Source organism: Ambystoma mexicanum, chromosome 5p (assembly GCF_040938575.1).
Source record: "Ambystoma mexicanum isolate Mex_15411 chromosome 5p, UKY_AmexF1_1, whole genome shotgun sequence".
NCBI lineage: Eukaryota > Metazoa > Chordata > Amphibia > Caudata > Ambystomatidae > Ambystoma > Ambystoma mexicanum.
The window spans coordinates 1,098,515,795-1,098,541,555 of NC_090930.1; the positions used below are offsets into that span (position 1 = coordinate 1,098,515,795).

The 25,761-nt window shown below is 42.3% G+C and overlaps 1 protein-coding gene across 1 annotated transcript in view; it reads left to right on the forward strand.

The window, feature by feature from the left end:
* MBOAT1 (membrane bound O-acyltransferase domain containing 1) overlaps positions 1 to 25,761 on the forward strand; it is a 773,590-nt gene that overhangs the window by 555,432 nt on the left and 192,397 nt on the right. The window contains exon 8 of the mRNA XM_069613577.1: positions 8,879 to 9,071. Within this exon, the coding sequence (XP_069469678.1) occupies positions 8,879 to 9,071 (193 nt within the window). The remainder of the gene's footprint in view (positions 1 to 8,878; positions 9,072 to 25,761) is intronic.

Below are 25,761 nucleotides of genomic sequence, written 5' to 3' on the forward strand. Positions count from 1 at the left end.
TGTGGTCGAGGGTGCTGTGGTTGCCTAAAGGGATCCCAACGGTGTGTATAAGACGCAAACTAAATCTGACATCCATAATTTCTAGAGTCTCTTGGAATATGTTGGCGCTCTACTGTAAAATAACCATCAAGCCGACACATCCTCAATTTGAGATACTACAGCACCCAGACGGCACAGATAAGTGCAACATGCTGGTACAGTGGTCATCACGCTGTGAGCAAGTGATGGAGCACTATAACCTAAACATGGAAACGCTTCACTCTAATCCTGACAAAGCCAAGAAAAAAACTTTGGCAACAAGACTAGTATGAAACCAGGGAGCTGAGACTCTAACAAAAACTGGTGCTTTGGGCTCCTCCGGAAGCAAAAAAACTCAATGAGATTCAGAAGTATCTGGTAAAACTTCCGGACCAACGTCAGAGAGACCTATTTTGGAAATTTCACTTGAATGCATTTAAAACCAGAGAAGTAATAGCATATTGGGACAAGAGTATGATCAAAGACAACAAATGTTGCTTATGTAATACACAAGTGGAATCCCTAAAACATTTGACCTTATTCTGCACTGCACTGCAAGAAGAAAGAACGAAACAGCTAGGTAAAATACTAGCTGAACATCATACACTGAGCGCAGATAAGCTGTGGGCACTGTGCTTTGAAGACTAAAAAAGAAAATAAACAATTGCTCTAACGCTCTTTTTGGAAGATATAATTAAGAGATTTAACAAAAAATTGATTGTTATTTAGAAACCTTAAATTGTGTTGTAAGTAGTATGACTGATGAAAGATTTAATAGAGCCGTAGACTCTGTATCCTTTGATGTAAATAACTGTGAAATATTTTAAAGGTTTGTATAAACCATAAAAAAAAGTAAGTTAGATCTTATCCAGGTTTCCTGTGGAATAAAAATATGGTTACTTAACAACATTGCAAGGGAATCCTCAGAGCCCAACAAGTGACTGAATCACTGAGTGTTCCAATCTGGACCACATTTTGCATAGTTGTTCACCCATGCGGTTTGGCGTTTCAAGATGGCCGCATCGCAATGTTTCAGGCTTGCTTCTTCCTTTGTCTGGCCTGACTTCCCTTCCAATTGGTTGCCTTGGCCTAGATAGGCCAATCACAGCAACCGGAAGGCAGGAGCCGGCCCTGATGACTTAGGCCTATGACGAAGCCCCCTCTCTGCTCCCTGTCCGCTACCTAAACACTACCCCTTTCCCTTGCCCCCCCATGGTTGCCTCTGGTGTTGTCTGCCGTTCCCTTGCCCCACCCCATGATTGCCTGTTGTGTTGTCTGAAGTTCCCTTGCCCCCCCCCCCCATGGTTGCCTGTGGTGTTGTCTGCCGTTCCCTTGCCCCCCATGGTTGCATGTGGTGTTGTATGTCCTTTCCTTGCCACCCCCCCTTGTATGCATGTGTTTCCTGCCTTGCTTATTCCTGTCTATCCTACCTCCCATTCCCCTTAGCCCTCTCCCTCTGCCCCCTTCATCATTCCAGTCCAGTAGTTGTCTTGATACACTATTGCTCTACCATCACTGTGTTGTTGCAAATGCTTGACTTGGACTTTATGGACTCGTTTGACCCTTGGTGCTTCTCCCGTCTCTATTCTCATGCCAGACTTCCTCTGCATCGTGTACTCACGGTGATCCTGTATCATGCTGTGCCCATCTTCTGCCTGAATCCTGTCTTGCATCTGCTTTTTCCCTGCAACACTGTGTATTACCTTCTCCTGCAACTGTATTGTCTCTCCCCTCTTGCTTCTCCACTCTTTTCATTGCTTACTCTTGTTCTCTCCTTTCTCCCTTCTTCCTTCTCCCCCTCCCTTTCTTACTCTATGCACTTACTCTATAAGAATCGTCCTTGGACATAGTCTGATAGCTACATTGTTTGTCTCCTCCCTGTCCCTCTTGTTTCTCTTTCTCCCCCTCCTTCTCCAGCACTATCTGAAATGTCACCAGGCCAAGTAAGATAGTCCCTTGTTTTGTCCATCTCCTTCCTTCTCCTCCCCCTCACCCTCTGCTCTAGTAATCTTCGGGCTCTATCAGAAATGCCGTTAGTTGCCTGTCTGTTCCCATTCCCTTCCCGCCCACCTCCTTCCTTCCTTTCTGTGTCTAAGCTCTTGCACTATCTGAAACGTCAGCAGGCCGAGTACGATATTTAATTTCACATTCTTAAATGTTCAAGGTCATGTATGAATGTTCACTGTTTGTATTTTTCCCTTGTTCCCTCGCCTTGCCATGAAGCGCTTTGAAACACCTTGTGTATAGGTGCTATACAAATAAACTGGAACCTCTGGACATCTAGCTACATGACCTTGGACACTCCATCCCTTTCCCTGGATATCAGCCCCTTCACACATGAGACGGTTGCCTGAAATCAGCGAAACATCAATGTGGTCATAGAAGGACCAGGCAAAGCTCTTTTTAAGCGTCTCGAGGCAAGGAAAAATAATCAATGTTCCTCATGGGACCTCGAAAACCATGTTTCAAGACCCTAGGATGCACCGTTTGAGATATTTGCAGATTTGACAGGTGGGGAGAGCGCACAGAAAGTCACAGTATGCTGCAGCAAGCCAAATCTCGCCACCACGTCTGCTCCGGGGTATGTCAGCCAGCCACACACGCCCATTCTCAGTGCAGTTTACTTCAGAGTGCAAAGCACATCAAGTGATAAGTGACTCGGAACAGCGACCTACAGCATCATTGATTTTCAACAATTGATGACAGTGTTATCATGTCTGTATACAGAACTTGTGCAGAGGACGGATACTTTTTGCTAATAAATTAATATACATGATAAATATTTTATTTAAAAAAATCAAAATCGGTCAAGCAATAAAATACAATCATACATTTTAGAGGTTTTAATATCTTTCACACAAGGATTCAATATGTTAAAAAAAAAAAAATTTCAAAAAAGTCATAAATGCATCCAAGGTGCCCTTTTGGAGATACTATATAAAATAGCATGGCTATCTGAAAAGAACTTGCTGTAGCAGCCCCACAATTTCAAGTCCCAACATTCCAGAAGACCCCAAAGACCAAAAAACATCAAATTCCACTCAGCGGGTGATGTATTAGAGGGTAGCCAAACCACTACCTCATGACCAGACATCCACAGGATGGCAAAGGACAGTGGACTAGATTAAAGACAAGACCACAACTACATGCCTTGAATGGTCAAGTGCCAACTCTTTCACATTGAAACTATGTTTGAGACTACACATCTTAAGTGACACATCCAGCTAAGCCAGCCGCGTCCAAGTTCACCACTGCTTGCATGTAAAGACTCTACAGTATCTGCAGAGCTCAGGCGATAAAAGCAGCATACAGACATCTTCACTCTTAAAGCACAGGTTTCCTGTTAGGTCTTCATTGGGGCATTGGCTGCATGAGTAAATATCATTAGTGCTCTGCATCTCTTAAGTTAATGAATCTACTTGTAAATAGGAATCTGGCACTAACTCTAGGCGCACACTAGTCACTAAACGTTCCCGAACTGAGCATTCCTAGTATTGTGCATCTTGTAGTGTAATTTCTAAGAATCTGTATATTTATAGGATACATTAGGAACTGGTACCTCAGTACAAGAACTATGGTAACAGTTGCTAATATGTTCATGTGATATTGCTAATGTTATCCCACTAATATCTTGAGACAGTGTTCTTGAAATATAGCTTAATATAGCTATCCTGGTGTGACATGCACCAGTCTAGCAGTTCTCGTGCCTTGTCTGCTTCTTCTTTCAACCATGCTATCATCTACTTGTTTCTATGTTCTGTGACGCTGCCATCTAGTGGGGAAAGTGAATACATTTTGTACAGACAGCCTAATCTGTTTATATATTACATGGACGCGCTGGCGTCCATGTAGTTATGGTTAAGTTGGTGTTTCCATAGGAAGAGCATTTTATGGGTGGCTTATAACTTCGCTCCCTCTGTACGAATCCTCACCAAACTTTGCAAAAAAAGTATATGGCCCACGCTGAATTTGTTTGCAACGTTTGGAGAGGTTTGGTCCAGGGGGGGCAAAGTTAAAGGGGGGTCCCAAAACTTTTGTTTTTCCCATAGACATAATGGGAAAAAACTTTGCGCATGCCTACAGCCCAAACCGCTGGACGGATTTACACCAAATTTGTGGCAGGAGCGGGGGCTTGGTCCCGAAAGCGTGCTTTTGTAAATTTGGTGTAAATCCGTCCAGTAGTTTTTTTTAAAATGACCAAAATGTAAGGCAAAAAAATGTGTGATATCTCGGTTCGCTTTGCGGACGGACTTCCCGGTTCGCTCCGCGGACAGTGCCCTGATTGGCCGAGCAGCTTGCGCGATGTCCGCGGACATCTGACGTGTTCACTGATTGGACGGCGTGGTGCGTGAATCGCGTCAGATTTTCTGTGGCGCCCGCCATCTTGCATTCGCGGACGACCGCGGACAGAGCAGTGAAACATGGATTAAAAATTGTATTTAGTGTTTGGGGAGGGCGGGGGAGTATGAGATAGGTTCAATGTTCTGTTTTTTTTTATGTGCTAGACACTTTTGTTGTGTTCAATTCTGCGGACAACACAGCTGTTCTGAAATGTTTGTAAATAAACAGAATGGATTCGGTGCCAAGTTGAAAGTGTTCTAAGAAGACTCGTGGGGTCCTGGAATGTTCGCAGGGGGTGTCCTCAAGACCTTGTCTGTATTGTTCGTTGTCAAGCTGAAAGTGTTCTAAGAACACTTGCGGTGTCCTGAAATGTTCGTACATAAAGAAAATGGGGATGTTCTGAGGACATTGTCCGTATTGTTCGCTGGAAAGTTGAATGTGTTCTAAGAACACTCGCGGTGTTCTGAAATGTTCGAAAATAAACAAAATGGGGGTGTTCTGAGGACGTTCTCCATATTGTGTGCCTGCTTAGCTGTATCCAATGAGGGAATGGCACAGAGAATGAAGTGGAAATGGTAGAAGGGCTGTCTAAGAGTAATGCGGTCTGCGGACAGGGCGTGCTACATCTGGGGTTTTACAGCAAATCCAGCATGGAAAGAAGACTGTAGGGATCAGCCAATCAGATGTTGAGGTTGTGGATTTGTGTTCAAAGAGACTGTGTGTAGTGAAGATGGCAGAAGTGGAGAAAGTCAGGGTGTTGGTGCTCGGAGATATGTTTGTGCATTGTTTACAACAGTATGCTCAATGCAGGCATGTTGCAAAGAATTTTGATGTTAAAGGAGTGGAGGTCGTGTGGAGCACTGTGCCTGATTGCAATGTACAGGGAATTGTACACGTTTGTGAAGATATGGGCAGGATCAAGGTGTACGGTCAAATGGTCGAAAATAAAAGATCGAATGACCATTTGATCGAAAGTCAAATGGTTGAATTTTTTTATTTATTTATATATTTTTTTAGTTTTGTTTGGTAAAAAAAATGTAAAAAAAAAAATCGACCATTTTTTCGACCATTTGACTCTAGATCAAATGGCATTCGATCATTTGGTTTTCGACCAAATGACCTACAACCCAGGATCAACAGTCCCCATGTGGTAGTTTTGCACTATGGTGCTTTCCGTTTGGGCTATGTCAGTGTCCCTACTTTGTTGGCAGATTTGGAACACTTGGTTCAAGCAGTAATGAACATCCTTTCCAAATGCCAAAGTAATTTTTTCTGGATTAGTACCTAGGGCAATATGTGACAATAGTTCAGTTTTTTGTCCTTAGCAAAACAATGCTAGGTGTGTAATCAATCGAGGCATGTGTGCCTTCATGCTTAGAGCTGGTATGTTCTTCTGTAATAATGGTTATATTGATTCCAGTAATGCTGTTTATTTTAAAGAAGATGGCATTTTCTTATCTTTTATGGGAAATGCCATTCTGTTTTAGAATGTAAGGGTTGCTTTGAAGAAGGTTATGTGAAGATTTTAGGAGTAAAGTAAGAAAACAAAAATACAAAATAACAGGTGTCTGTCAAGCATCTGCAAAAAACCCCCAAAGAAACGTCTCTTTTCAGAGCCAACCTCAAAGGGGAAATGGGGCCCACTATTTAAATTCACATTCACCACGCTCAGATTTTCAATATGTTCGCGGACATGGCGGTAGTCCACGGACATCGAAATCACTAGCTAGGGGTTCAGTATGTTCTATGTGACATGTATATAAAGTCAGGGATATTATGGTTAAGTTGTGCTACTAAAAACATATGAAATTCACTGAAATAACTGTTAAAAGGGACGTTATGCTTAAGTTGTGCTACTAAAAACCTATGAAATTCAGTAAAAAACTTTGTTAAAGGGACGTTATGGTTCAAAGTAAAACCGAAAAACCACTGAAATTCGGCAGTTATGGTAACACTAACACCCAGGACATCAAAGATGACATCACAAATGTCATTGATGGCATCACTGATGACATCACATGTGCATTTACTTTTCATGAAAACTCTGTAGAAGGGATTCTTATAATGTTGACCAAAATGTGTCAAGGATCATTTGAATAAATATCATGAGCTAATTAGTGCATTAAGCAATGCATTGATATAAATAGCATTCTATTATGAAGTTCTATCCAGTATACTAAGCAACTCATGCAGAAACTTAGGCAGTGTGTGCAGTATACATGATGAAGGTGCAATATTCATAATCTTGCCATGTAGAATAATGAAATGATAACTGCTTTCTTATTAGAGTTTTGCGTACTGTGAAACATGTAATAAGTAGCTAATAAAACCCACTTAATACATAATTACATTATTACAGACAGAACACAAAGAGACAACAACACATACACATATGAGTATATACAGGGACAGAGAAGTAAGCAAAAAAGCAGAAGTAGTAGCAGAAAGAGTTCATAACCTAACTGATTATCTTTATGCAGAGAAATGATTGCTCTGTTTCAAAGCTGCTACTTACTGTATGTATGTGTATCACATGATGTCAGTGAACCCTAAGGAAAGGAGTGTGAGTACAATGTATACAAATATGAGCATATACAGGGAAGGTATAGTAATAAAAATAAAACTATGAGAAAGTTCTGATAACTCTAATGATTATCTTCATGCACAGAAAGGATTGCGCTCTTTCAAGCCTGTGTCTTCCGCTATATATATGTTTCATATGATATGACTTGACCATAATTCTACAAATATAGTACCTTTTCAATTTTTACTTCCTGACTGTTACTGAAGAAAACTATGTGGCTTAGATATGTTAGTAAAGGAAAAAAAGGGAGAGCCAGCCATGTGATGTCATCAGTGATGTAATCAATGACATGTGTGATGTCATCTTTGATGTCCTGGGTGTTAGTGTTAGCAGTGCACCGTGGCGCGAGCTATGGTTGCTTATCTTACCATAACTGCCGAATTTCAGGGGGTTTTCGGTTTTACTTTGAACCATAACGTCCCTATAACAAAGTTTTTTTACTGAATTTGATAGGTTTTTAGTAGCACAACTTAACCATAACGTCCCTTTTAACACAGTTTTTTCACTGAATATATATATATATATATATATATATATATATATATATATATATATATATATATATATTGCTTGATGGATGATGGTAATGGCAACAGGATGAACATGAATACAGAAAAAATGGTGGATAATAAAACATTTTGGCTTTCAATATTACATGGACGTGGTAGCGTCCATGTAGTTATGGTTAAGTTGGTGTTTCCATAGGAAGAGCATTTTTTGGGTGGCTTATAACTTTTGCTCCCTCTGGACGAATCCTCACCAAACTTTGCAAAAAAAAGTATATGGCCCACTCTGAATCTTTTTGCAAAGTTTGGAGAGGTTTGGTACAGGGGGGCAAAGTTATAGGGGGGGTCCCAAAACTTTTGTTTTTTCCCATAGACACAATGGGAAAAAACTTTGCGCACGCCTACAGCGCGCCTACAGTGATGTCATCAATGACATTTGTGATGTCATCTTTGATATCCTGGGTGTTAGTCTTAGCAGTGCACGGTGGTGGCGCGAGTTATGGTTGCTTAGCTTACCATAACTGGCGAATTTCAGGGTTTTTTTCGGTTTTACTTGGAACCATAACGTCCCTTTAACAAAGTTTTTTCACTGAATTTCATAGGTTTTTAGTAGCGCAACTTGACCATAACGTCCCTTTAACAATGTTTTTTTTACTGAATATATATATATATATATCTATATATAGATATATATATATGGTCTTTTAATTCATTTGGACCTATTAGACATTTGCACTTCACTAATTTTCAGTAGATAAATATCTGCTTCCCTCAATCCATCCACTCACCCATCAACACAACATATATACACATGCACTCACACATACACTGCTCCCATCCACCTCCTCCCACCTAACTGTTCATCCACCATCTTACCAACAAACTCACCCATTCTCCAGCTCTCGAATCCTCTCACCCACACACGTATCTAGTAGTGCAACCATCACCCATCCATCCAGTCATTCACCTGCCGCTCTAGCCATGCACTTGTCAACCCATCACTCCGCCCACCTGTTCACCCGCACTCCCACACTTGACAATTAACTCACTCACTCACTCACTCACTCACTCACTCACTCACTCACTCACTCACTCACTCACTCACTCACTCACTCACTCACTCACTCACTCATCCATCCTCCCTGACTAACTCATCCATTATCTTGCTCTTCCACCACTCACATGTTCAGGCATCTATTGACTCAATACTCACAACCACACATGCATTCCTACCCAAATCATCATGCCACTAACTCAATAGACCCACACAAACACCCCAATAATGGGCGACCATGTACTTTTCCTGTTTCATCATGATCTACGTTTATGCTTGCAACCATGTGTTTGTATTCCGTATCAAAGCATACATATATACATACTGTCATGACTGATTGCATGCGTGATTGGTGTTCTTTTTGTTTCTTTTCAGGGAGCTGTGATACATAAGCTGTGCCTCACTGTGGTCTGCTTAATTATTTTCTTAACCCTCAGCAAGGCCTTTCCACTTTCATACATAGTGGATGACACTTTCATCAATGAAGCACCCATTCTGTCGCGCTTCGTTTACCTCTACATTGCTTCTCAGGCATGCAAGCCAAAGTATTATTTTGCATGGATATTAGGTAAGAATCACCACTGAACACAATGTTGTTGTATAGTCTAGAAATTGTATTATGCATTTTCATCGATCATATATCAATTTGTTCAAGGCATTTCAAGCAGGATCCACCAACCACATTGGAATAAGGGCCCTGCATATATACACTTAAATTATCTTGCGGTCTCAACAGCATCGGCTATGCCACACTTATTTTTAATGTCTGTCTAAAAATCTATTCTGGGTTTTGCAACTGTACTTTCAAGACTTAAGGACCCACAAGAACAAGAATACGTGAAATAAACAGGGTAACCATAATAAGAGCAAGATTGTTTCTTTGGTTTTCCCTTCATGCTAAATGGAACTCTACAAGTGCCAGAATTTAAAGTAATGTTTGCCTCAAAAATCTCCTTCAGGTTTTGCAATTGTAATTTAATTACTTGAACAGAAAAAGACAAAACATGTGTGTCATGGTCCATGTCTATTCTGGGTCATTCATGACTGGACCAGCCTCACTCATATGCCACACTGTACAGGTCGGCCAGTAGCTCGAGGGCCATTGGGGCTGGGGCAGAAGGAGTCATGTGCTATCTTCTGTAGGCCAGTCTGCTAGCCAGGCCAGCTTGGCGTTCTCCATCGCAACCTGACTCCATCCTAAAAATGAAAGAGGTTCTTTATCAAGGCCACTGTCCCAAGGCACAGGTTGTGATTTGTGATTTGGTGGTGATTTGTGATTGGTTGTGATGAGAGATGTGTGGTTGATATGGTATCAGGGAGAGTAGGAGTGTGTGCAAGGGTGTGCGAGTAGGTTGTGTATACAAGGGTGGTGTGACAGCAATGAGACATGGAGGGAAAAGCAAGCCAATGGGATTGTTGGGTTCGCCAGGGGAAAGGCTCAGGTAACAAACAGGGGCCAAAAAAGGCAGGTGACAAAAAGGAGCATGTGGGGCAACAAGAGGGATCGGTGGCAGGTGGCACACAGAAGGTCAGACTGGCAAGATGTGGAGAGGGATGGGCAAGGGAGCTAAAATAAGAGAGGTAGAGTGACGAGAGGAAGGGACGGGGGTGGTAGGAAGCATAAGGATATCAGACGCACATGGAGTGGGAAAGATTAGCAAGGGGGAGAGGTATGAGCAACTTGGGCCAAAAAAAGTGGTGGGGCAAAAAAGTGGAAGGTGACGTGGCAAGAGAAATGGGGGGGCATAAGAAGAATGGGTGTTGGTGAGGTGCGAGAGAGGGTGCGTTTGATGGTGTGGTGAACTATGCAAGAGTGTGTGTGCATGGGTTTAAGAGCCAAGTGTGGATGCAAGGGTGAAGAAGAGTGTGTGTGTACCAGACCTGTGTGACACCGGTGTGCAATAAAGTGCACAAGGTGCACACAATAGAGAATGAAAACAGGGGAAATGAAGCACATGGGGATAAGGACACACATGGTGGGGTCAGACATCCAAAGGAGGAGTGGTGCAGCGAACTGGGGCCCAAAAAGGTCAAGTACGGATAAAGAAGAATGAAGGGGAAACCAACAGGCTATAATATATATCAATCATACACCAAATCTCCTTCGACTGCTTATCTAGAATGAATCTCAACATTGCATCATACCAATTAAGTTCATTCATATTTATTTAACATTCTTTTGTTACAAATTACATCTTCATTTAGTTAAACATGACAGGTATTGATTTTTCTACAGAATACATAACAATTCCATCTTTACATTACAACCACCCATTACGACACCATCCTGAAGTGCTATGTGCTTGGTAAAGTGTCTTAGTGCTAAAGTGCTCCAATTCTATTAACCTCTACTTGTGTAAACGTTACAATACATTTTGAGACCTTGTAGTAGATCTCCTGACTATTCTAATGACCGACATGTTTAATTCCTTATGGGCATCCTTTGTCTGCAGAAATTCTTCAGGGGCTGACCACTTGCAAAGGAGTTATGATACCTGGGATGCCCTGCAACCTTTTTTTTCGTATTATTTCAGGCTACTATTCTATGCTGATGGGAGCCGTATATTCTCTTGCCCATTTACAAGGTTTTATGGACTCTCTAGATATAGGAGAAACCTCCTTGCAATCTATTATATTGCTCCTTCTTATAGTTAGGCTTAGCCTGACTGTGGTTGCATCTGGGCTTGTGCTTCCATATAAATTGGTTCTGCAATTCGACTTGGCGATCAGCTTCTTGCCCTTGGTGACTCTCTGTAGGTAGATAATATGAAAAGGCTAACACTAGCTGGATAGTCTAATTTGGTATCTTTCTTATTTAAGCTCCATATCAGTGTACTTACAGAATTTTTTGGGAAAATGACGTGCTCGTCTTGTTCAAAATATTCACTGAGGTGTTGTCATCGTCTGTTAGGGAAAATTATTAACATCACTATTTTGTAAGCATTCAAACCCGGGGGTATTCTACAAGATAACTTGTTCGTATTCCGACTTACTCGTAGGAGATGGGCTTGTTATTATGTATCCTGTCCATTCTCATTGCACTGTGCATTGAAGTACGTGCTGGCTGCTGGGTGTATTTCTAGGCTGCTGTACCAACTTCCCCCCTGTCAAGGACAAATCGGCGTATTAAGCTACTCGAGTTGTAATATGGGAACACTCTGAATAAGAGTGTGCATCTGTTGCTGGTACTTACTTGTTTCTTCTGGGAGCTAATCCTATCTCTGTCATGTCTATGGGCACCAGCTTTCTGTTTGTAATTCTTGCCACGTACCGGGTTGCTATGGTTATTCTCCATTGCACTCGGCAAGTTCGTCACATGGTCTGGGGAATCGATCCCCTCTTTCCCCTTATAATTCGGGCGCCATATTTGAGAGGACGTCTTGTGTATACTATATAACAGTAGATATATGTGTGTCTCTTCATACTGTAAGCTATGTTTTAGTTCCATGGTTATATATCTGTTGTTTTTATATGCATGCTCTAGGCCAGTCTACATCCCAAATTTAGAATTACTTCGGGAGCTGTCATAATGTATATCCTCTATGGTGTATTCAGGCCATATATGTGTGGAGGGAGGAGGAAACTCTGTATTACCCAACAGTTCTCTAGATGTCTGTTTTATTTGTCTTATTTGTACCGTCATACTATTAGCTATTATGTATGCTTCAATGTTCCCAGTAGTGTGTGATCGATACTACCACTATTTCATCTTATCTTATACCAGTGCCTGTCTATTTTGTTTAGGGAAGGTGTGCAGTATATCTCAAAATACCCCGGCATGACTAATCTGTAGTGGGAAGTTATTTTTATCTTACAATTTCTGTCCTCTCCTGTAGGTGTCTGTGCTAATTCCCCCGTAACCTCGACCGCATCGGTTGTGCCTTTTCTTATGTAGACTTGTATGTTCCTCTTACAGCTATGTGTATATAATTATAATACATGTACGTGTAATTTCAGGTTAGCAGTTACATACTCTGGTGTTGTCTAATCAAATATGTGACATCATACAATTACACCTTATTCTGCATTAGAATTCTGATAGTCTCGATAAGTATATTGGTACACTCTTCCAAGGTAGAACCCCAAGAGTTCTTTGTGGTTTTTCACCCTATTATTCAAAATTGATCCTTATTTCTGACTCCACAATGGCTCTGTTAATTATAATTTTATATTCATTCAGTATTTTCATTCATCTCGATCTGGTCACATTTTGTAAGGAAGATCAGTTCTTGTTCTTTCTTTAGTAAATGTTGTTTATCTATATTTGGTTTATTGGTGTCTTTACTTCTGGCTATTTTATAAAGCACAGTCCATTTTTATTTCTTCACAATGATGTCCTAATCTTAGGAAATGGTCTACCATCAGCGCTTATTTTACTTTGTTTCGGATGCAGCTCTTGTGTTCACTGATCCGTGTTTTGATTTTTTTTATTGTCTTCCCTATGTACAACAATGTACAGGGGCACCATATTGCATACACTATCATTGCAAATCATTAATGATATTTGGTTCCATTTTGTCTTCAGTCGTATGTCCACCTACTTGGTTCTTTCTGTGGTGGCACAGCATTTGCATTTTCCACATGGGACATGGCCTCTGACGGTTTCCATCCCCCACATCGCTGTGAGTTTTGGTTGTTTTAGTATTTTGAGGCGGATATCATTTCCCATTATCTGATCTTCTTTTTTTTGTTTTACTCTTTTTGAAAGCTAGCAATGGAGGTCCTAGTGGTGTGTTTCCTGCTTGCAGCATTTTCCAATTCTTTTTAATAGATTTAGTAATCTCATTAGACCTTTCTAAATAGGTACTTACGAATACCATTTTGTCAGATTTTTTCACTTTGTTGCAGTTCTATTCTAGAATAGCTTCTCTGTTGTTGTTTTTGGATCTTTTACAGAAAGTTTTCACGAGTTGTTTAGGGTATCCTCTTATTTTTCAGTAGCTTTGCTTCTGCTTCGTAATCTGTTGTGGCCGTACTATTCTGTTTAAGCCTCAAACATTGTCCGACAGGGAGGTTTTTTCGGGTGTATTTAGGATGGAAATTCTCAAAATTAAGGAGTGCATTTTTATCTGTTTTTTTGTGGTAGGGTTTCACAGCCATTTTTTTATTTTCAATGTCTGTGAAGATGGTGATATTCAAGTAAACTATCTGCAGGTTGTTGTAATTCATCGTAAATTGTAAACATCTATCCTGATTGTTCAGCCACTCTACAAAGTTAGTGATTTCTGGCATTTCGGTACCTTCCCGTGTTAACAGGATATCATCGATGTACCTTTTCCATACTTTGATTTTATTTTTAAATGGGCTGAGGTCTGTATATTTTCTGGTCTATTCCACGTACAAATTTGCTATACTTGGTGTCACTGTTGTCCCCATTGCAGTTGCATGGATTTGTCTATAACAGGTGTCTAGAAACATAAAGTAATTTTCTGTTAGCGCCATCTCTCCGCACCATATTATAAATTAATTGGGAGTATCATTGGGGGTGCGTTTCACATGTAGTAGTTCTTCTACCACTTGTAGAGTGTTGGCTTGGGGAATCATGGTGTACCAAGACACAATGCCTAGATTGACTAGAGTCTCTTTTTCTGGGTCATATGGTCTGCCTTCAACCTCTTTAATTATGGCTGTGGCATCTTGTACATATGACTTCATTTGTGTTACAAGTGGTCTCAAGTACACATTGGCAAATTTTGTTAGTGGTTCAAGTACAGAGTTATCCGGGAGACTATGGGTCTACTTGCGGGGGTTATTTAGGTCTTTGTGTATTCTTGGTAATGTATAGAATATAGGTACTCTGGATAATTAGCTCACAAGAATATGTGCTTCTTGTTTACAGAGCCAGCCTCTTTCTAGGGCTTTCTCTGCTTTGATTTTGATCATACTTTGTAGTCTCTTGGTTGGATCCGTGTCTAGTTTTTCATAGCAGGTGACATCTTCTAATTGTCGTTTGTATTCTGTAGCTAAAAATTGATACGGTCATGTTTTACTAAATGAAGATGTCGTTTTCAACAAATGAATATTAAATACATATGAATTAACTTAATCGGTATGATGCAATGCTGAGATTCATTCTAGATAAGCAGTCCAGAGAGATTTTTTATGATTAAAGTGTAAGAGACTAGGGATAACCCCCCTGCTGCAGTGACAAAGAAACGGTGGTATCTCCTAATGTTTATGTGAGAAACAACAAGAGGCTTACACAGAGAAAAGGAGGCAGGCACAGACAATGGTGGTCAAAAATAGGTGGCAGACGGGAAATAGGTAGGTGTTGTTGCAAGAAAGAACCGGGAGGTCGCAAGAGGGACAGGTGAAAATGAGGCACTGTGGTGCCCCAGCTTCACCCACACACAACCTTCTGTTGCTCCCACCTTCAGGAATGATATAGGACCAGTAAGGGGTTTGTACCAGTCTTCTTTTATTCTGGCCTTGTTACAAATTATATATAAATCATACTGCTTTCATTTCTTGTATCCTCAACAGAGGAGACAGCACCCTACAGGGTGAGGATCAGGAGCCAGGCTTCCACGCTCCTTTCTCCACTCCAAGCTCCCCGCCTTACTCTGGTGGGCACCTGGTGTGTCTCCTTCTTTTGCCTTGCCACTTATGCCCCGTTTACATGGAGCTTGATCCAAGAGCTGGAGCAGAGCCCCACGCCACACATCTCCTCATGATCAGGAATGTTCATAAAGTTCATAGTCACTCAATTTCTCAGGAACTGTTCTGCTCCTTTGAGGTTGTTGCATTACACTTTCTGTATCTTCCCTTATTCCCCTAGTCTCCTCATTGATCTCTTCTCCATTATTGTCTCGTATTTCACCTTCACGGAGGTCATGTATCGATATTACAATGCACTCTTCTGTCAAAAAGTTCTCAAGTTTCCCTCCTGGTGCAGGAAGTTGCGACAGACAATCTGGCTGCTTATTTATCCATCCTGGAATGTGGCACACTTGATAGGAATGCTCCTGCAATATGGCCTGTAGGCGAGCTAGTCTGGGCATTGAAGTCTTATGATATCCTGGTTGGAAGATGTTCATCAGTGGCTTGAGGTCTGTGATGAGGCGAAAGGCCCTGCCACACAGGTAGCACCAGAAATGCTGCACACGCCACGCAAGAATCTCTCTATTACTGAGTAGTTTGATTCAGCCATCGTAAGGGCTTTGAATGCATAGGCAACGATGCTCTCCCCCTTCTGCTTCGTGAGATTTGCTCCTACGCCTATGCACTGGAATTCACTGTTATACTTGTCTCCAGAAGGTCGTCAAATGGTTTTATGCAAGACCCTTTCACTATATCATCCTTGATGCGGTTAAATGAGGACTGGCAGTCGTTTGTCCACACAAAGGGCACACTTTTCTTCAGCAAATTTTCATGGACTCTGTTTTACCGGAAAAGCTCATCACAACCTGTGCATATTATTGCGACAAACACATGAACGACTTAAGCTGGCCTTAGTCCTATGGCGCCAGCACTTCTCTGATTAATTGCACAAGATCCTCTTTAGGGCTTATGCCGTCCTGAGATATGGTGTACTAAGTATTCCACCATGTGGACACCAAAACAGCATTTTTCCTTCCTCAAGCACAATCGCACCCTGCTTAACTTTGAGAGAAGTCATGTTCACTAGTAGTATTGCCAAACCCCAGTACATCGTCCTGAAAGTACGCAACTTTCTTGACCCTTTTTACTATTTTGTCCATCAACTGTTGAAAAACAGATGCTTTTGAGGTCAACCCAAACGGCATACATGTAAACTAGAACACTCTGAAAGGGGTTATAAACTCTGTCAACTCCTTAGATTCGTTATGATGGGGTACTTGGTGATATGCTTTTCTTATATCCTGCTTTGAAAACACTGTGGTGCCCCCTGTGACCTGCATGGGTATGGAAATGTTCAGTAAAGGATAGCTGTCCGTGACAATGTTTTTAATCAGACCTGTGAGGGGTCAGTAAAAGTGAGACTCACAACTGTGTTTACTTTTCTCAGGGTTTGACATTTTATTTTAAACAAAATTAGAAAACAAACCCTAACTAAACCTACTCTGCCAGGGGATTCCCTTCTAGGTTCGAAGGGAAAACATCCTACCACACACAAAACTAACCCTCACACTAAACAACAGAAACATTCAAACCAACATGGAAACAATATAAATAAAATGTTACCAAACAACCAATGTCTTGTGTGACTTCTACTTGTCTTGGGCAGATCTTGCTCCTCGAGTAATGTCTCAAAGTCAAGTTCTTCAATAGAAATGAAAGTCTTAAATCAGGTCTTAAAAAGTTCCAAATAAAAATCCACTGGTAACAGTTCCTTCTTTTCCTGGTGAAAAGAGTCCCTTTCCAAGACCGTTACACCTACCTGCAGCCACTGCTCACTGACACCGCAAGAGTTGACTTTGACTCCGTATGGAACAGACTGATATCCGGTGAAATCAGAAGATGGACCATAGCAGCGGTTAAATTAATAGACCTAGGGATAAAAATGATAAACAAACCCACGAAAGAAGACTGATTAAAAACTAAACAAGCTGAAAAAACTAACGCTTAACTGTCCACAACTGGAGGGAGAGTCGTTTTTACGAAACTTTGTAAAAATAATTTTCTGTTGATTAAACAAGTAATACATTTTTATTTTAAAAAGTCCCTTTCCAAGTTCCACAAAGAAAACAACAGCACCAATGGTATTCCTGGATAACCTCCTTCCAGGAAAGAATGGGTAAAGTTGAAGACAAAAATACCACTTCTGCTTTAACAACAACCCTTCTTCTTGCAACTTCTGCAGCGTCTTTAAATACAATTGTCAGGATGCTTCTGCTTAGGGTTTGCTCCTTCTCTAGTAACTCCCTTCTGCCAAATGATACTGTGCGAGCAGACTCCCTTGCTCCACAGTTGACTTCTGCTTCTTCTACCTTCAACTGATACAGTTCTGAGACAACCATAGTTCTACTGCTACTTATAATTTTAGGCAACTTCCACATGACTTCGACCTCTACAGGTGGGCAAGGCACTCTTTTTTCTTGTATGGCAAGAGAGACAAGGCCAGCACCTGTCCTCAGCCTGTGTCTCCTTGGAACCAGCCCTCTATGGAGCAGGAGCTCCTTCGGTCCACTGCAGGAGCAGTGGGCAAGCCTCGGATGTCCCAGCTGATTTCCCTGTGAAGCGACGGTAAGCGCACTAAAACTGCGCATGCAAATTCGGAAATAGCGCTCCCAGCCACGCGCGCTGGAATTGCCTCTATCTGCCTCCATATTTGCCCTCTGTGCCTTATTGCACCTTGCCACCCTGTCCTAGGCCAAGTTGCCCTGCCCTGGGGTCCTTTGTGCTTGTGGATGCCATTGTGGTGCACAAGGAACGAAGCACCTTACAAGATGGCCGCCCGCTGAGATTCACTGCCTTCTTCATCCTAACCCCAGCCTCAGGCCTCCCGACACGGCTCTGATTGGCTTTCTGGCCGTTTTTCACCAGCCTATCCAGTGAGCCGACAGGCGAAAGCCGGCCCACGTCTGCAAGGCCCAAGGAGACAAGGCCAGCACCTGTCCTCAGCCTGTCACCAGCCGTCTGCCTCTGCATGAACCCCTGCACCTTGGTATTAAGGTAACATTACAGCCCTAGTGGCTATCGGACCATTGTCTGCTTTGTTTGAACACCTGTCCCTGAACTACTCCTCTTGCCCACGTGTACACGCCACCTACCGACTCATAGTGCTATCCTACTTTCACTAGCCTGCTGTGTCACAGGTGCACGCTCGAACTATATTTGCTTCTTAACCATGCTCAGCGACCTGTACTCCCATCTCCCATTACTCTCATCTTCACCTCCTCCCACAGCCACGTATTCACCTTGATGTGTTTTCATTACTGCTGCACTGTATGTGTTATCTTTATTGCTGCACTGTACTATGCCACAATCATGCGCATGTGTTCTATGATACACTTGCTTCTTTGGTGAAACCCCTCATATTTGTGTCATTTGAACTGCTGTCCATTGGTTGTCTACACTTCGTGGCACCACATAGGTATTGACCTTACTCCATACTTGGTAACTTACTCTGCTGCCCTACTTGCATTACCTTATCAGGGCTGTCTAAACGGCTAATTAGCTAACTGTTACCCTGCCTACATGCCTCACTTGTATTAACATATTTCGTCCACCACCGCTGCCCACTTGCAATCTGGCCTAGATGCTCAGATGCCATACTTGTACGGTACAACCTGTGTTGCATAAACTGCCAATTGTGAATAGATATCTCACCCAGTTGCCTATTGCCACTGCCACAATTGTGTTCTAGCCCAGGTGCCTTACCTGCATTGACCTACTTTGTTTACTCCTGCTGCCCAATTGTGTTCTGGCCCAGGTGCCTTCCCTGCATTGACCTACTTTGCTTATTCTTGCTGCCCAATTGTGTTTTAGCCCAGGCGCCTAGTTGCCTCACAAGTACTGCCTTATTCGTGTTGACCAACTGGTACCCGGAATAGGTGCCTCTATTAGCACCGCCATATCCCTGCCGCTTAACTAAGTAAGATGTTAATTCTAACTATTCTGTTTTGCACTATGGCTGCCACATTACATACTGGTACTAGAAGCCTAGCGTGCTTCAGCACCCATACTAGATCCTAGCCCGCTCAAACTGACAAATACAGCTTTACACTATGCTACGCCCTTACAACCCGCATTCCATATTGCCCCAGGGCCAGCATCCTTTGCTTCCCGACCTTGTGCCACGTCTAATAGAAACCTTAGACTCTGCGCCAGATTAAAAAAATTACACAAACCACTAAGAAGATCCCTACCTCCCACCAACCTGAAGACTAACCTTCAGCATACTTTGAAACCTATTCATTCTAATTTATCACCTTCACATTCTATCGCCAATTAGGGGTGTCACGGTATTAGTTTTATGACGGTACGATAACCTTCTTGCCAAATGACGATATATCATGGTTATCGCGGTATAGCAGGTGGAGTTAACTAATCTTAACAAATATTTTCTTAAAAGGTCCTACATTGTCAGATTTATCATCACAAACAAAACCAGGCACCCAGGGCCAGAATTGGGTGTTTCAACATACTTTCCACTGAAATGCCACCCCTTGCTTCCACCAAACAGAAAAACACACGTATGGAGCGGAGGAGGGGGCGGAGGAAGCCCTGCTGCGACTGGCAAAGCAAACTTAATAGCTTTTCTTAAGTGGTCATTTAGGCTTTTAGCTCCCCCACTGGCTACTGGTGAAGATGAACATGTCATCTTGATAATCAGCATGCCACAGATCAATGGAGGCTGATGGTAGTATGCGCTTGTGCGCATATTCACACACGTCTCTCTTTACGTTACAGCCTTAAGTTTACTTGCGGGCCAAAAGGTGTTCAGTAATCACAGACATGTTACCCTTTGGTATGGCAGCAGGGAATACCCACAGAGATTAGTAAATTTCGCAGTATGACTTATTATATGTAAATTCAATGATAGAACCAGGGAAATCCCCCATTGTCATATGTTTAGAAAACATTATCCATTATAAATATATAAACCACAAAGCCGCCAACCCAAAGTAAACCCTTTTCCTTCTTGGCACTGTATTTATTCTTCCTATTGCTAACATATTGATTTTGCGTCAGGCACGTGTGGTTTATGGAATGGCATTAAAAACTGCTCCAACTGAAACTACTTGGCAGAGGCACATCCAACAGTGCAAGACCAAGACTGCGCAGCACTTGCTTACTGCAGCCTTTACAAATCAGATTGAAAAGCACACTTAACGGTATGAACGGTATACCCGTATAAACAATGTGACGGTTATTATTGTTCAATTAAGTGGTTCACAGTATCTTTAATGGTATACCGTAATACCGTTACATCCCTATCGCCAATACTAATGCCCACCAAACCAATAATCATAAACTGAAATCAAGCGATAATATCACAGCTAAACATGTCCAGGTCAAAACTGTTACTGAGGCCCCCTCCCTTAAAGGAGCACTTCTCAACGCAAGATCGCTTGTCGCACATGCCCTTGACATTGGTGATCTAATCACAGAAGGCAATCTTGATTTCCTTGCGATTACCGAGACATGGCTACATAACGCAGCAGGACCATCGCTTATGCTAGCCATCCCAGATGGCTACACAATAGCCAGACAAGACAGAGATGGTGCACGAGGAGGCGGTATCGCTATCATCTCCAGAATGTGCCTATCCCTCAGACTAGCCCCTACCCAATTGTCACAATCCTGTGAAATTCTATCTGCTAAATTCCAGATAAATAATTCTCAATCACTCACCATCCACCTAATATACAGACCGCCGGGTCCTCTTGGCACTTTCGAGGAGGACCTGCATAATATACTTTCTAATAACCTCAAACCAACCTCTCAATTACTCCTATTAGGGGATCTCAACATAGGCTTTAATGACCTGATGGACAAAAATGCTACAGACATAGCTAACTCAATCAAGGCATTAGGCTTGTCTCAAAAAGTCAATAAACCCACCCATTTGAAGGGGAGAACATTGGATTGGATAGCGGATTATAACTGTGCAGTTACTACCTCATCCATCACTCCTCTTTCCTGGACAGACCACTCACTGGTGTCCTTTCACTTATCTACGACCAGACCCACTCCCACTGCCCCTCAACTAGCGCCACCATGTCTTACAAGAAATAAAAAGAGTATTACAGTTGATAAAGTAATCCCTGCGATCCTTCCCACTCTAAATGCTTTACCAGAAAATCTAGATCCAAGCATACTAGTCCATGAATTCAACAATATCATGCTCACTACCTTGGACAAAATTGCCCCTCTTAAACTTAGATCTAGCAAACCCAAAGCCCACTTAAATAAATGGTTCACGCCACAACTTAGAGACCTACGTCTTTTGAAAAGAAAAAGCGAAACCAACTGGAGACTCTGCCCCTCCACCGATAATAAAGCCAAATTACTACACACTATAAGAATGAAGTCTGCCTGGCTAAACATAATTCTTATGAGGAGCGCATCGCCAAATCCAACTCTAGCATGAAGGAACTCTTCTGTATACTAAAAGAATTAGAGTCACCTATAGCCACACCCGATATCTGTACTAAGGATACATCCTGGTGTACAGACATCCAACAGGCATTATCAAACAAAATTAACATGCTCCAAAACAAAATCCAGCACAAAAAAGAAACCCTGAATCTACAGCATTCACCTAAAAACCCTCTGCCTAGCGACCCACCAAAGGCACGCGATAATATCTTCCATTTCACCAAAATGTCTACTCTCATTGAAGCCTTCTAATTGTAAAGGCGACATCTGCCCTGCGCAACTAATAAAAGATGCTGCCAGGGAACTATCTCCGTTCATTGCTAAATTGATTAATGCCTCCTTTACTTCAGGCTCCATCCCTGCCAACCTAAAACAGTCTTGGGTGCTCCCTCTCCTAAAAAAACAGACATTAGATCCCCTCATCCCCTCCAACTATCGCCCCATTACCACTGTACTATTTTTACTCAAAATACTGGACAAAGCTGCCTATAACCAAATTCAGAAACACTTAGAACGGGACAAACTCCTAGGAGACAGAGAATATGGTTTCCGCCCTCTATACGGAACAGAAACTGCCCTTATCGATTTAAAATCCCAAATTGATGAGCTAAGAGACGAAGGGAAGTCAGTACTTTTGCTCTTACTTGATCTCTCAGCTGCATTTGATCTTGTGGACCATAAGATCCTCTGTAGACACCTAGATTCTGCTGCTCACTTCTCCCCCGAGGTTATCAGATGGATTGAATCATTCCTGAGCGAGAGAACCATGAGAGTTTTCTCTCCTTTGGCAGCTCCAGACCCTGCCCCTATCCTGTGCGGTGTTCCTCAGGGTTCTTGCGTCTCTCCAACTCTATACAACATCTTCACTAAGCCCCTGTTCGATGATTTGGACCATCTGGGTATCATCTACACCAATTACGCAGATGATACACAGATTCTCCTCCCGCTTTCGGGGGATCATATCAAGGACACGGAGTTGGTGAACAGGGTATATCTTATCATCCAGGCATGGATGGCCACTCATGGCCTATGCCTGAACGATGATAAGACCGAGTTGATAATCATGGGAACACATGCCAACATCAAAAAACTAGGTCAGGAATTTTCCTCATTCAACATCGATGGAAATACCATCAAAGTCTCCAAGGAAGTAAAAACCCTTGGCTTCTACCTGGACTCCACCCTGTCCTTTGATAAACAGGTAAAATCCCTGGCCTCCACCACAGCCTACACCTGCAAGCTGATTAGAGCTGGCAAGCCATTCCTCTCTAATGACAGCTGCTTGATCCTGGCCAGAGCCTTAATACTATCCAGAACTGACTACTGTAATGCCCTATACAGTGGGGCTAAAAATACTATCAAGCGGCTCCAAACATTACAAAATAATGCCTTGAGAGCAGCACTTGGCATAAACATAAGAACCCATATCTCCTCCATTAGACGCCAGCATGAATGGCTGTCTACTGGCAACTTAAGACACTATCACTGACTCACAAAGCTCTAAATAACGCTGCCCCTAGCTACCTCACAGATAAACTTCATAGAAGAACCTCTCTCAGACCTACTAGAGCTGGCAATGCCAATTGCTTGGCCATACCTAGATACAGACTCACCATTATTGGTGGTAATAGCTTCCCAGTGAAGGCTGCTAAATCTTGGAACCTTCTGCCACCAGATCTAAGAGTAGACCAACCTTTCCCACTTTTCCAAAAAAATGTCATCAAATACCTCATTTCCACCGACCCCTAGTCTCCTACCTTTAGGTCTATTTCGTACCTTGATCAATTGAGTCTCACTCGCCTTTATATTCTCATTTAAACTTTGTGCCTCTCTGTAACCTGTAGATTTGTACATTGCATATTTTTGTAACCACATAAGTCTTTATTGTATCTCGTGTATATTTTATAACTACGGATACTATGTAAGCCTTTATTGTATATATTGTTTCTCTTGTAACTATGTAAGCTTTGCATTTTCTTACTGCGCCCTGTTACTTACGGGTCTGGTGCGCAATAAAAGTGAATAAACAAACAAGCAAACAAACCGACGGCAGCCTCTTTGCTTTTTCATATGATTTGCAGCTACCAGAAAATATGTCTTTAGCTTCCAGACTATTTTGTCTCATCTTAAACAGTTTCAGCTCTAAAGGTTTTATTAAGATTCTTTTAACAAGTACCCAGCTCCGTTCCCCAGCTTCATATGCCTTTTGCCTGCAGTAGTTGCCCCTAGGATGTAGTGCCACTCTTTCAGCCTTTGACAACCTTGTCACCCTTTTTTCAGAGGACAACAGCTTTAGTGACTTTACAGTAGTGATGTTTAGTTCTTAAATGAGCCTGTTTAACTTTAACATGATTTGGTCTGCTGGCTTGGGTAATACTTGTTCTTGTTCAGCTTCAGCCACTTCTACAACTTCTACAATAATGTTCAGTGTATTACAAGTAGCAGGTTTCTTAATGGAAAGGAAATTAGGTGTACCTGATTTCATTCAGATGCTGAAATTCCACTTCAAAAGGTTAAGCGTTCCCACCTTTTGGTCCGCGTTAAGCTTACAAAGTATATGGGAAACAGTTTCATGTGTAACCTCTTCTGAAGTTAATACACTTGTAATATTGCGGGAGAGTCAAGTTTGACTTCATTAGGTTTACAAGCAACTTTCTCTTCGTTAACAAGAGCCACGCGACCGCTCAGCAACATGTTACATCTAACAATGGGTAAAAGAGATGCTTTCTCTACACACAAGTACTTCAGCTTTGTTAATATAGCCACGTGATACAATTCCTTTGTTAGAACGACTTCCCACTTCTGCGAACAACTTGTACTCACTTGTATGTGTGCATGTGTATAAAATAAGCTAGTTACAGTTACCAGCAAGGTATTCTTGATGATTTGGAGTAAGGAGCTTCCTTTTACCGACTCCATAATCACAGTAACAGTGGGCTGCCTGTGCTTCCCGGCTTGGATTCCTCTACTGCTACAGGCACTCTTGGGACCCACACCCCTCTGCTGCACAGGTGTCTCCGATCTGGCCTCATCAAAGGTGAGTCTTTCACTCTTCAGCTTCCCTCGGCTTGCTTCTGCACACAGACCTTGGCTGGATGCATGACTTCAGCTCTGCATTCATAGCAATTAGGCCTATCTAGAAAGACTGCCTGTTTCTTTCAGCCTCTTCACAATGCTGCCACAGCCAAACAGGGATTTTGAGCACAGGACCAACTCGGAGCCTGCAGGTGAAATCTGCTCTTCCTCTGCTCCGGCATCCCTTCTGTGGTCACACTTCCTAGTGAACTGCCAGCCTTGTGCACTGCTTCTTCTGCTACTGCCGACCTTCCAGCTCCTGCTCCAGCTTCTTTCTACTGCTCCTTCCTGCTGCAGCCTTTTATGCCCCTCAGGTGGGTTAGATGGCTTCAAGTGCAGGCCCTTAGGGTCAATTGCCTGACCTTGCCAAAAGCTATTAGGCCTGTCTGCCTTTCTTTGGCTCCTGTATGCCCCCTCATCCCTCTTCTTCGTCAGAGCCCCTGAGGGATTCTGGAACATGCAGTCTACCTTTAAAAGATTTTTTTTTTATTTCTTTAAACGGTTTAAGAATGGATTTTCCTCCCTTGATATTATTGAAAGTGGAGTTATAAGGTTTAACATTTTCATAGGCAGATGGGACAGGAAAATACACATATTCGTTGTTGTCGATTTTGGCAAACCATTGGACATGAGGCTTTATGGACATGAAAGATTTGTTCTTAGGGTTCAACACTAGACTGAGTCACTGGTTTAGGGCTTACACCTTTCCATCCTTAGTAGGAGGTTGAGATATATCAAAATGGCCATAAGCCAATTCCCTCCTCTAAGCCTGTAATAAGAGTATTTCTCTTTAAGGAAAAATACTGTGTCTCACCCCGCAGAATCAGCCCACTACCCTGGGCCATGTCTCCCCCCAGGTGATCCTGCCACAGGACACCACCCCCAGGATTGGGATCAGGAAGTGCCTGCCCTCTCCTGGCCACCTGGGAGGAGATTTTAGGCAGGGTTTTCGTTGGGTATCTGCAGGATTCTCCACAGGCTTCTGAGATCAACACATAAGTGCAGCTGCCTAAGCCAGTTGGTGGCCACCACCGCTACAATTGTATGTTCCAGTTACATGTCATTCCGTAAGGCCTGCAATTCTCTCCTTGCTGTGACCAGAACAGGCTTCACTTGTGCTTCACGAGACAAGCACCCTTCTTCAATATGATTTCATG